This window comes from Nicotiana tabacum, chromosome 1 (assembly GCF_000715075.1).
Source record: "Nicotiana tabacum cultivar K326 chromosome 1, ASM71507v2, whole genome shotgun sequence".
Taxonomy (NCBI): Eukaryota; Viridiplantae; Streptophyta; class Magnoliopsida; order Solanales; family Solanaceae; genus Nicotiana; species Nicotiana tabacum.
Genome location: NC_134080.1, coordinates 119,599,577 through 119,612,897, shown reverse-complemented (window position 1 = coordinate 119,612,897; position 13,321 = coordinate 119,599,577). Strand labels below are relative to the sequence as shown.

Sequence of the window (13,321 nt, the reverse complement as noted above, 5' to 3'; positions counted from 1 at the left end):
TAATAACGGCTAATGGAAAGCCATTCGATAATAGGTTGATGAATAAGGTTTGTGATCTCTTTGGCTTCAAGCAACGTAACTCTTCGATGTACAATGCTGCGGCCAATGGTCTAGCTGAGGCATTCAACAAAACTCTATGCAACTTTCTAAAGAAAGTCGTCTCCAAATCCAAACGAGATTGGAATGATCGTATGGAAGAAGCTCTATGGGCATATAGGACGACTCACCGCACACCAACACAAGCAACTCCTTATTCGCTCGTTTATGGAGTCGAAGCCGTCTTGCCACTTGAGCGTCAAATACCTTCATTATGACTGGCTATTCAAGAAGGGATCACTGATGAAGAAAATGCTCGACTTCGATTAGCAGAGTTGGAGGCTCTTGATGAGAAGAGGTTGGAAGCTCAACAGAGTCTTGAATGTTATCAAGCTCGATTGTCTCGCGCCTTCAATAAAAGAGTTCGCCCGAGATCCTTTCAAGTAGGAGATCAAGTCCTTGCCGTACGAAGACCCATAATTACTTCCCATAAACATGTAGGGAAGTTCACTCCAAAATGGGATGGGCCATATGTTATACAAGAATCTTACTCAAGTGGGGCATACAAGCTGGTTGATGCAGATAACATGAGAATCGGCCCTATCAATGGCAAGTTTTTGAAAAAGTACTATCCTTGAAGTTGCAACGCTCCTCGACGTACGAGCCTAAACTGCAAGTCATGACGCTCCTTGATGCATGAGCTTAAACTGCACATTGCTATACTCCTAGCCCGCATGAGTCTAAACTGTGTACGGCCAAAAAAAAAGAGTCTGCTAGGTTGAAAACCTCGAAAGAGGCGGCCTAGGAAAAAATAAAAATAAAAAAAAAACTCATCCCTTTGAACTACTTTATGACTTGATCCTCTTCACCGAGGTACGTAGGCAGCTTAGACTTTCATTCTAAGTTCAGTCGCATGAGTTTTAAAAAAATAAAAGTTTGGCATCATCGGATCATTACATTAATTCTACCTAGTGTAGAGGCACATATCTATGAGGAAAATGAGACGATTTGCGTTGAAGTATAAAAGATGTCTTATAGCTTCAATAGTACAAAAGTTGATACATCCAAAAAAATATAGAGACAATAGGAACTAGATATTTTTCTATATAAAAGCCTAAACCATGAAGATGATCGTAAGCTAGGCTTTGTTGCTGACATGTCCAAATGCTTTTCCAAGTCTGTATGGCATCTCCACATTTGATACCATCCTCAATTGTTGGTTGAAGGTCCCAATCACCATGGGAGCCGCCATTGATGAACTTCAAAACTATCAACAAATCAAGTGCAATAGTTGGTGAAGGAGTGACTCCACATCTTGTATGATACCTCGATCTGACATCCGGACTCTTTGAGCTTCTTTGCGAGTCTGCAAAAGAAATAAATGAAGAGATAAGAATTATGACGCATATAGCCAAGCTACTACATGCAAGACTGTAGAGTCAAAAAATATTTGTAGGACAACTCAGAGAGCATAGAGCTAGAAAGCAAGCTCGACAGACGACGGGATCAACTTTGGAAAACTACTACAGTCCATCTTGAAGATATTCTGCTCCTAACATTTCATATGTTGTAGATTTGGATGTCTAGTTTGTAATAACACAAACCGTTTGCAATTTGGAGGCCCCGAGCTCAAGATATGATTTTTTCGCTGGAACTACACGAATCTGAAAGTTACTGCAGCTAGGTGGACTTTGAGAAATTTCTGTTTCTAGCTCGGAAGGAGTTCTGCCACAAAACTCATAGGTATTGCAGATCTCTGAGTGTACTTTCTGACGGTGCAAACGGATCTCAATTCGGAGTCTCCTAGCTCGAGATATGAATCATTCGACAGGAGTGCACAAAGCCGAAACAAATGCAAGGCGGACATTAGGAGCGACTTCAAAATAATATCGCGACCAATCTAAAAGGAGTTCTGCCGCGATATTTTCAGCATGCAGTGCTGTGAAGCCGAAATGACAGATTGATGCATCGCCTTCAAAGGTTCATTCCGACTTATCCTGTCGCAAGTTTTGATTCTGCAGAACCAAGCGAATTGCAGTTTGGACACTCCTAGGTCGAGATACAGTTTTTTTCAATGCAAGCATGAAATGCTATGAAGTCAAAGTAGCAAAGACGCACCGAGTGCTTGCTCGCCGAAGTTGGAAAGGCCAACTCCAAGCCTATTCCGTGCCAATCTGCAAGAATCATGAGTTTCGCCACATGCGCGCTTGCATAGAAGAATACAATTGCTCCAACTCCAAGCCTCTTCCGCGCCAATCCGATGAGAGGTGCCACATTCTCTCTCTTCAAGGATGAACTCGGTCTTCATCTTCGGCATGACATGGATTTCGAAGGTAAGATGCCAAAGGACCAGACATATCGCAATTCGGATCCACCATACAAAAGAAAGTACACGAGTTTGAAAGTTTACTGCAGTTAGGCCAACTTCAAGAATTTTCTGTTGACAGCTCGAAAGGAGTTTTGCTATGGAAATCATATGAGTTGTAAGACTCTGAGTGTACTTTCTAACAGAGCAAACGGATTTCAATTCCGATTCTCCTAGCTCAAGATACATTGTTTTTCGCTGAAAGTACGCGAATCGGAAAGTTTACTGCAGTTAGGCCAACTTCAAAAAATTTCTGTTGACAGTCCGAAAAGAGTTTTGCTATGGAAATTGTATGAGTTGTAAGGCTCTGAGTTTACTTTCTAACAGAGTAAACGGATTTCAATTCCGATTCCCCTAGCTTAAGATACATTGTTTTTAGCTGAAAGTACGCAAATCGGAAAGTTTAGTGCGGTTAGGTCAATTTCAAAAAAATTCTGTTGACAGTCCGAAAGGAGTTTTGCTATGAAAATTGTATGAGTTGTAAGCCCCTGAGTTTGCTTTCTAACGGAGCAAACGGATTTCAATTCCGATTACTCTAGCTCAAGATACATTGTTTCTCGCTGAAAGTACGCTAATTGGAAAGTTTACTGCAGTAAGGTCGACTTGGAGAATGTTCTATTGATAGCCCTGAAGGAGTCCTAATATGAAATGCATACATGTTGAAGGTCTCTAAGTTTACTTCCTAACAACACAGACGGATCAGAATTCCGACACTCCTAGATGGGGATATGATGTTCTACGCTGAAAGTATGCAAACTTGTAAAGTTATTGCAGTTAGAACAAATTCAAGAAACTACTGCAACTAATCCAGAAGCAATTTTGGTCTGAAATCTGAATTAAAGATTAACTTCAGGAATCAGCTCGGACCAACACGGAAGGAATTTCAAGGCGCATGAAGTGAATGACACATGTTGTAATAGAAAATAACTCTGCCACATGTGATCTTCACTACCTCTCCAGCATCATATCATGAAGCTTTTGCTGTGTACTATTTTCTAAACTTGGCGTAGGCTTTCAATACAAACAGACGCACTGCGAAGTCCCTAAAGAACATGTGAGCAAGTCGTCCAGTTAGAAGTCATCAAATACGTGCATTCAGTAAAGAGTAACCTAAATATGTTTGTCACCGAATGGAGTCCATGGCTCGCGTTTGGGAATGGTCATTCGACTAAAGCCTCAATGAGTAGCTGACTGCAACAAAGAAACCTTCATCTGTTCCAATGCAGTAGAAACTGAACTATAAAAATAAAAACAAAGGGAATTCTTCTAAGAAGCATGATTAAAGCAGCGCAGCAACTTTGAACACTATCGGCAAAATAACTTACCATTATGCAGTAAACATAGCCGATCAAGCTCAAGTATTGTGACGCTAAAAAAGTGCAGCAGCGTTTCAAGCCAAAAGATGTGTAATCGAGCTCAAGTATTGCGACGCTAAAAAGTGCAACAGCGTTTCATTCGGCAATGTCTCCAACAACAGAGCAAAGAATCTGAAAAAGCAACTTTGGTAGTTCATTGACCTTTCTTAGCAGCATCAGGAAGAAGCGATTAACAAACACAGGGTGCAATTCTAACCAACAACACACCAAACATGGGAATTATACAAAAGTGTAAAGACGGAGAATCGGCCAAGCAAAGAATCCGAGCGTCATATGTTTTAGAAATAAACTGTTTTAGAACTATGATACTAGTTAGTTTTTCTCGATTAACCTCGATATACCTGTATAATTCATCCATGCCATAATTCACAGGAAACTCAAAATTCAATGGGACAGTGCAAATAAAAAAAGAAAGTACTTTTATTGCGCTAAGAAAAGAAATATCAATACATGATATCCATCTAAAAAAAAGGGAAAGAGGCAGGGGGCCCTAAATAAAAATAAATAAAAAAATCTAACGCTATGGAAAAGGTTTGAAGCTAAGGATTTGCTGGAGACTCGTTTTAACTGCATCTTTCAAGAGGGACAGTTTCTCTGCTTCATCATCCGACAACGGAACGTTCGCCTCAATGGTATAAATCTCGTCTTCGGTAACGGTGATTTCCTGTTGACTTTTGGACATCTTCTCTTGTCGTTTATTCAGGAGCACGATGATCTTGTTCTTTTTAGAGGTCAGGGTTGCTAATTGTGTCTCGACAATCTCAAGAGCCACTAGAAGTCTTTCAACGGACTCATTTGCCTTCCCATATTCCAACTTCGCATCATCGAGGCGTTGTTGTGCGTTAGAGAGTGAATCTTGGTGTAATTCTTTACTCATCTTGGATGATCTTAAAGCATCATACTCTGCATAAGTCTTGAAGAAAGCTTCAACTAGATCCTCCAAGGTAGAAATATCAATGATATTCTCTCTTCGTATTTCCGTAAGAGTCAAACTAATACTTTCCTCCAACTTCATAAAGCTGTCCGTGGAATCTACAGAGAACTCCTTGATCCACTTGCACAATCCACGCCACATCACAGAAACAAAAGTCGATTTGGCACGACAAATAGTCTCATGTGGCTCTTTGCTTGAAGCACCAGGCTGCAATGGCCATGAGGAAGGCCTGAACAATTTCGGGTGCATGACCTCAGTTGTAGCAGCCGCAACCTCACTCATCACAGCTGGTTGGATAAACTTTCTATGAACCAGAGAAGAAGAATATGGCTTTCTAGGTGGAATTAACTCCACCGAAGAAGCTCCACCCATACCATGATCCTTAGAACCATTTGGTGACCTGTGAGAGCTCTTTGCGCTCATACCAAGATCATCTATGTCGGCAAAGCAATCCATTTCTGTCAACTCCTTTGCTGAAGGAACTACTTCGTCATAAAAGGACCCATACACGGGAAGGCCTCCAATAGTTCGCAAGTCCCATAAAGATATAGATAATTCTCCAATGAAGGTAGCAAGTGTGTTGGTGGATGGACGCCAAAGCTCACAAAAGGCCTGAAGCACATTGTCGTTATAATCGTACGTAAACAATGAAGCGTATATGGCATCGTAGACCTTCAGATCTTCCAAAAAATTTTTGTGGCGGGGGAGCACATCTTCTACCCACTCCCAGTAGCCGGGTGTGTAGCGAACCTTGCCAAATCCAGAAGGGGAAACATTCCAAGTGTGGAAGCATCCATCACGATGAGAAAATTCAGACGGCGCGACTTCCCGATGAATTGCGGACCTCAAAATAGGGACCTTCATATTAGTGACTCTCCCGAAAATTCTCCCATAACATCTTTGGCCTCCCTAGTCCACCATTCTGTAAGATGAAGAGATGCGGCAGGCAGCTTTCTAACAAGAGGGAAGGAACCGATCACTGGAGGATGAACTGCCAAGGAGAGAACCTTATCGGACTGATTTTGCTCGTCGCTCGTGATTTCAAGATGAGGGTGCGGCTTATTATGGTCATGAAATTGCATCTTGATTGCCGGAAGTCAAGGTTGTATACGCTGCACGAAAGGAATCGAGGAAGAAGATTAAAATTCGTGAAGCATGTGCAAAACTGAAATAAAAAATCAAATCCTGCAGCTAACTCTAAAAGAAATCATAGAAACCAGCACACGATGAATTAAAGTGTTAGTATTTGGTGTAAAAGTAGTCTCTGAAGTTTAGTCTTCAAAGGATCAAGATGTGCTTGATTTCGGGCTTCTTACGTCAAGATACAAACTATCTAGTGAGCGAGCGCAAATCTGGAGACGCAATATAGCAAGATCTCAACTCTGAATTTCAGAATATTACCTGGATAAATCTATTAGCTTTCTGGTCGTGATTTTCAGATATGTCGAAGCTCCACGAGTCTACTTTCCAATGCCGTAAACCGTTCGTGATTTCGGTATCCCTTCAAAAAATTATTAAGTTTCTCGTGACGACGCGCGATTCTAAAACCATCAGCGAATTTGAAGTAAGAACCTGATTTCGAAGAGATTACCTAAACAAATCTACGAGCTATGTGATCGTGATTTTCGGATATGTCGAGGCTCCGCGAGTTTGCATTCCAGCTCCACAAACCGTTTAAGATTCAGGTGCCCCTACAACAAGTTATAAATTTTCTCTTGCAAGTTCTCCAAGCTGCCAGGAAAGTTCTGTCACAAAGACAATAAGGAAAGACTCGAAGAGTTGGTGTGAATATAATGCATCGGAATGAGTCCTTATATAGACCCCAGAAGGTAGTCTTTAATTCGTTTCCAACTTGGTTTCATTGAGCTGTCACTCTTTGAGAAGAACTCAAATTTCAGGATTGAGGAGTTTATGTCCTAAAATTTCTGGACAAGAAAAGTTGGGTCCTAAAAGAAGACAAATTGAAAAGAAAAAAAAATACTGCTCTCTCTTGTTCCTAAAAGAAAAGGGAGTTTTCGTTGGCATGAGTCCTATAATATATGGATAGGAAAACCAAGAAAATGGAATACCAATTGAAAGTTTTTAAAAAAAATAAAAGGGCGCGGCTTTTCATTTTCCAATTTCAAGTGGAGAACGACTTCCTATAGTATTGATGGGCTCAAGTATGAAGTTATTGGGCTGGAATATCGCAAGGCAAATTCGAAATGCCAAATCAATTCGATCCAAATACTATATGTTGTAAATTCACAAGGTTGTATTTCCAAAATAGGAAAGGGCTTACAAGGAGTCAAGTTTGAGGTTCAGACAAAATAAAAGTTTGTCAATATTAGTACTTCAAGCCTCGCCGTTAAAGTTTGACAAGTCTACAAACCGACACAACTTGAAGTAGGGGGCATTTGTAAACGATTGAATTTTATTTGAGTTTGAGTCCATTAAATTATTTGGACCACATGATAAATTCAAAGACGTATCAGCTCAAACAATGATTACGGGCTAGAATAATTGAATTTATTATTTAAATCTAATATGTGTATATGGATTTAATTAAGAGCCCGAGTTAATGGGGCTAGTTCATCTTGTTGGACTTCAAATGATAAGCCCAAAATCCATGCCAAGTGTCAAATGACATGGCACGCCAAGTCAAATCAAGGGCCACTAAAATCATGCCACGCGCATAAGTGATGTACGTGCCAAGTCAAATGTAAGGACCAATCAAATGTCGCCAAATATTCAAATGATATGTGTTTATCACAAGTTCCCTCCCCTACAACTATAAATAGGGGGTCTCCATAAGGCCAAAGGGACAGGAAAAAGGATAGATATTGAAGCTCTCCTCCACAGTGGTGATTCACAAGTCTTCCGCATAGCAAGAAGTCGTTGTCTCCAAGGGGTGAGCCGCAAGTTTTCCATCCTCCACGTATGTGATCAAAGCCTAGCTCCGCATTCGTGGTCAAATCCCAACAACAAGTGGTCCATCAATTCAAGAACAAGCGAAGCTCTCGAATTGACGGTCGTGAGGAGAAGAATTAGAGGATTACATCTTTTAAACTTAAGATTGTTCAAAGATTGTAACCCACGTAAATTATTAAAATACAAACACTTTTTTTTTGTCGCTATATTTCTTGTCTTGATTATTATTTTCAGGAATGAAATTTTAATTGTTACAATCCGATCCAAATACACAGCCCTGGTTGAGATCACTTGTTGTCTAATAACTAAGCTGTGCACTCAAAAGTGTTCCAATCCATTCAATCCTAATTAATTAAATCAATATTTCAGCAAAATGTTGATTATGGGATACTCCAAGTTGGGTCAAGTCTCAAATCAACCCATCTCTGAGTTCACCTGGTCAAACTTCAACTCGGATCCCTATGTTAACTGGGCACTTGGCAACCCTAAATCAAAAACCATATTATATAATGATATCCTATATTCCTAAAAGATATGAAGTCTCATAAAACATACGATTCTGAATGCGTGTATTCTCTCTATACATACATAACTTTGAACTTAAAATAATAGGTGTCTATTAAGAAAATAGGTTTGCAAAATAATGATGAAAGATATAAGTTAACTGTTTACGACTCTAAAACGTCTAATGATCATAAATTATTATAAAGATCCTAAAAGGGAATGATTTTCATACTAATTGTTCCTTCTTTTAAAAATTTGTTCGAAGACGACAAAGTAGAGTATGAGATAACTTTTACCATATTGAGAAGCTTTATTGTTTGTCTCACACAACTTACATTAGTTGAGTGAGACTTCTCTTTATCTCACAAATTTATGGATCTCAATTTTATACTTTTAAATCCATATAAATTTAGGTCCACAAAATTGTAAGACAAAAAAAATACCTTATACAATTAGTGTCAATGGAAAAGAAACAAAATAAAAATTTTCAAAATTGAGAATAAATGTACGATTGTAGTACGGATAACCATGTTGTTCCCCTTTTATTTTTATTTTTGTTTTTCCCCACTTTGCCCTTTTCTCTCACACCAATCAACATAGCCAAGAAGTTGCCTGCAAGTGCAAGTCGTGGTCCACCGAACTTATTGCTCTCTTTTAATTTAAATGACATACTTTTCTTATTATTTTATTAAAAAGAGAATGATATATTTTTATATTTGAAAATAATTCAATTTTAAACTTTTTTTTTACTCATTTTATTCTTAATAAGAAGCTTTTATATCAACACAAATATTATGACCCCACAAAGTTTTTACTCCTTAAGCTTTTAGGATTACATATTTCAAAAATCTTCTTTTTTCCTTAAACTTTGTGTTAAGTCAAACTAAATCATCTAAGTTGAAATATAGGGAGTACTTCTCCCAAACCTTTACCCCGACCTTCAACCTTACGCATATCACTTAAAAGATAATTATAAATAATAGTAACACAATCAATATGTACAAAATAAATTCTAAATGTTTAATTAGCGTATTATATGATATTTTTATTTAGTAACGCGGGAAGTTATATATTATTTTATGTAAAAAAGAATGCGAAATAAAATTACATATATGATGCATTAATTAACAATATATACTGATTAAATCATTTAAAGAGTAAAATACCCTTTTAAAACAAGTAATTTATGTATAACAATCCTTTCATTGTTATCAACTTTATCACAATTTTCCAAATAAATAATTTTTGCATTATAATTTCTGCATAACTAGCTAGTAAGTAAACCAAACCAGCCCTAACTGTTGTCACATGTTCTCTCAAGTCTTTAACACATCTTGACTGACACGTGCCGTACGCCCTCTAGTTTTTAGATCTTTTTCTTTCGTTTTTCTCTTTCTCTTCTATTTAGTTTAGAGAAAACATGAGCTGGAGGGAGATTCCGTGTGTGGGATTCGAGCTGTAATTGGAAATAGGCCCCTATTCCCACCTCCTCTCCCCTTCACACACCCCCTCCCCGCACGTCTTCTTTTTCTCCTTTTACCTATATATATACCTTTCATTTGGTTTTGTATTCATTCATTAAACCATCAAATTAAGGTTTCTTCTCATCTTCACTCTATTTGTGTCACCACGAGCTTTAGAAATACTATCATTTTTGGTACTTTTTGTCTGTTAAACACAGAGAAAAGAGTCATGGAGTTTGTTTCCATGTTTTGCTTATTTGCTTTCATTTCTTGCTCCCTTCTTCTTCTCCATTCTATCTTCAACTTGTTTGCTTTTGGTATCAAGAAGTTGCCTCTTCCTCCTGGCACTTTGGGTCGGCCTTATATTGGAGAAACTTTCCAACTTTACTCTCAAAACCCAAGTGTTTTCTTTGCCTCCAAAGTCAAGAAGTTAGTACTAAAACCCTTTCATTTTCTTGATTTCCTTGTTGGATTTCTTGATCTTTAGTTGCTAATGAGCAATGGGTGTTTTTTTTTTTTGAAACAGGTATGGTTCAATATTCAAGACACACATATTGGGATGCCCATGTGTGATGATATCAAGCCCAGAGGCAGCAAAGCTAGTTTTGGTCACAAAAGCTCATCTCTTTAAGCCTACATTTCCAGCTAGCAAAGAGAGGATGTTGGGAAAACAAGCCATTTTCTTCCATCAAGGAGATTATCATGCCAAGCTGAGGAAGCTAGTTCTTCGTGCTTTCATGCCCGAATCCATCAAAAACATCGTCTCAGACATTGAATCCATCGCAAAAAGCTCACTTGAATCCTTGGAAGGAAGATTGATCAACACTTACCAAGAAATGAAGACAGTATGTTCTCAAAATTTCCATCCATAAAAAACAGGGGAAAACAGAGTCCCCTGTTTGTTTTTCCCAAAATGGATACTTATACTATGAACATGTTTTCTCAATTTGGTAACTTTTTCTTTTTTTGCAGTACACATTCAACGTTGCATTGCTTTCCATATTTGGAAAGGATGACATGCTCTATAGAGAGGATCTCAAGAGGTGTTATTACATTCTTGAAACGGGATACAATTCGATGCCAATCAATCTCCCAGGAACACTATTCCACAAATCAATGAAAGCAAGAAAGGAGCTAGCAAATATCTTGGCCAAAATCATCTCAGTTAGGAGGGAAACAAAACAGAATCATACTGATTTGCTAGGATCTTTTATGGGAGATCAAGCAGATCTTAGTGATGAACAAATTGCAGATAATATCATTGGAGTCATATTTGCTGCTAGAGACACTACAGCTAGTGTTCTTACATGGATCCTTAAATACATTGGAGAAAATCCTACTGTCCTACAAGCTGTCACTGTAAGATTCTATGCCCTAGTAGTACCATTTTTCTCGTAATCGGATTCAGAATTTAAATTTAATAGACTCAAAATTTTGACTTCTTTGAAACTATTAAGTTCAAAACTTAATGTCTATTTCCCACTCTAAAATAAAACCAAGAAAAAGAAGAGGAAAATATCTTATAAGGGTGGTTTCATTATAGGAGGCAAAAAATAATAATGTTGTTGTTATCATTGCAGGAAGAGCAAGAGGGAATAATGAGGGAAAAAGAGGAGAATGGTGAAGGACAAGTGTTAACATGGCCCGACACCAAGAAAATGCCTATGACTACAAGGGTGATCCAAGAGACACTTAGAGCTGCTTCTATCTTATCTTTTACTTTCAGAGAAGCTGTTGAAGATGTTGAGTTTGAAGGTCAGCTTTGACCCCTCAGATTTTTATAAAGTCAAATATTTTACACTATACTTTGAAAGAAGAAAAAACTATTTTTATTAACTATATTGATATTTTCAGGATATCTAATACCAAAAGGATGGAAAGTATTACCACTGTTTAGAAACATTCACCATAGCCCAGACAATTTTCCAGAACCAGAGAAGTTTGATCCTTCAAGATTTGAGGTAAATATCAGAGGGAAAATATTTACATTCTTTCCTAATTTTCCCTTCATAATTCCACTATGATCTGAGACAAATCTTTTTCTGTTGATGTGCCAGGTTTCTCCAAAGCCCAATACTTTCATACCATTTGGCAATGGGGTCCACTCATGTCCAGGCAATGAATTAGCCAAGCTGGAGATTTTGATACTTGTACATCATCTGACCACAAAGTACAGGTTGGTAAAAATAAAAACATTTTCATCTAGCTCTAACTGAATTCTTATCATTTCCATTTTAAAAGAGAAGCTCTAACAATAGACTTGCTAAAAATAGTAAGGTCAAGTGTTACTCATCTCCTAATTTGTTTGCTCTCCTCAATGTTTGGCAGGTGGTCTATGATGGGCCCACACAATGGAATACAGTATGGACCTTTTGCTCTTCCCCAGAATGGCCTGCCCATTATGCTCTCACACAAGACATCATCATAATAAGGCCCAAATATACCAAGCATTGAATTGAGAGCTTCCCAACAACAAGATATCTTCATTTCCAAAACAAAAGAAAGAAGATTTCCCCTTCATGAAGCAAGCGTAAAAAAGATAGGAATTCAAACACAGAGGAAGCAAATTGTATATATTGAGAAAGAGAGTTTCTTTTCCTTATATATATATATATATATATATATATATATATATATATATATATATATATATATATATATATATATTCATTAACCTAACAGAAAATAGAGAAACTCAGGAGTTAATATGTGATGTAACATAGGGTGATTCCTTTTTGTATTTTTCTTTACTTCTTTCTTACTACTTTGTAATTTTTCCTTTTATTCTTTTTTAAATTTATTTATGGCATGTAAAAAGTCCGTAAGGCAAGTAATGAAAGTCTGATCTCGGCAGCACATAGTTGTCAATATCATTTATAAATATTTGTTGTTTTATTGTATATTTGCTCTGAGATTCATTCAGTTATTAGATATACATTCATTCTTATCCCTCCCTCTGCAAATTGCCTCCCCTTCTTCCCCTTTAAAAATCAAATACTACAATAATAAGCTAAAATTTCAACCCAAAAAGATAACACCATTACTTAAGTCATATTGGTTCTTGGGTCCTCCTTAATTCAGAATAGTTACTATTTTATCATTTTAATCTAACGTTCATGTGTGACCGGCCAGACACTTACGGAATTTACTTTACATATATGTATTTTGCATTTACTTTATATATTATATATAACTTGCAAGTTATGAAGAATGCGGATATTTCTCTTTCGTTATCACTAACTCAATCAAATAACACTAATTTAATAATTCTCAGAATATGTATACTTATAATCCAAAATCATTCAAAAAAGAGGGTGTATGTATTTCTGCTATTCACGGGATATTCATGAAAGGAACAATCTCTCTCAATATGTTTCGTGAAACTTATATTTACGAAGACTGCAAGTTCAGTAGTGTGGGATGACTAACTGCAAATCCTTCTCATGCTTCCACCTGTCAGCTGCAGCATTTCTTTGTCCTTCACGAAAATGATATTTCTTGATAATGATTTTTAATTTGGAGATCAACGTTTTAAGAAACTCAGCTAGCATGATTTATGACAAGAAAAAGATACAACCACTATATCATTTCAGCTTTCGAGTATATCTTGTTAAATCAATCTTTTTCGTCACATTTCGTATAACTGGAATCAAACCCTTTTGCTGCTGACGGACATAGATACTGACAACTCTTACTATATATTAAGATTTAGGGTGTGTTTGGTATAACGGAA

At 37.4% G+C, this 13,321-nt stretch overlaps 2 protein-coding genes across 3 annotated transcripts; one reads left to right on the top strand and one right to left on the bottom strand.

The window, feature by feature from the left end:
- Positions 1-4,206: 4,206 nt before the first annotated feature.
- Positions 4,207-6,738, bottom strand: LOC107775752 (uncharacterized). Of its 2 annotated transcripts, XM_075255243.1 has the most exons (3): positions 6,303-6,738; positions 6,113-6,212; positions 4,207-5,823 (listed from the first exon to the last, which is right to left on the bottom strand). In XM_075255243.1, the coding sequence occupies exon 3, from the start codon at positions 5,573-5,575 to the stop codon at positions 4,298-4,300; it is 1,278 nt and encodes a 425-aa protein (XP_075111344.1). In that variant the 5' UTR covers positions 5,576-5,823; positions 6,113-6,212; positions 6,303-6,738; the 3' UTR covers positions 4,207-4,297. The 2 variants fall into 2 exon arrangements, with proteins under 2 accessions (XP_075111344.1, XP_016451008.1); XM_016595522.2 differs by having other exon boundaries at positions 6,113-6,738.
- A 2,950-nt stretch (positions 6,739-9,688) lies between these two features.
- Positions 9,689-12,488, top strand: LOC107804348 (abscisic acid 8'-hydroxylase CYP707A2-like). Its single transcript, XM_016628233.2, has 7 exons — positions 9,689-10,017; positions 10,115-10,433; positions 10,561-10,947; positions 11,169-11,343; positions 11,443-11,549; positions 11,646-11,764; positions 11,917-12,488. Exons 1-7 carry the CDS (start codon positions 9,818-9,820, stop codon positions 12,014-12,016), a joined length of 1,407 nt encoding a protein of 468 aa, XP_016483719.2. The 5' UTR covers positions 9,689-9,817; the 3' UTR covers positions 12,017-12,488.
- The last annotated feature ends 833 nt before the right edge of the window (positions 12,489-13,321 follow it).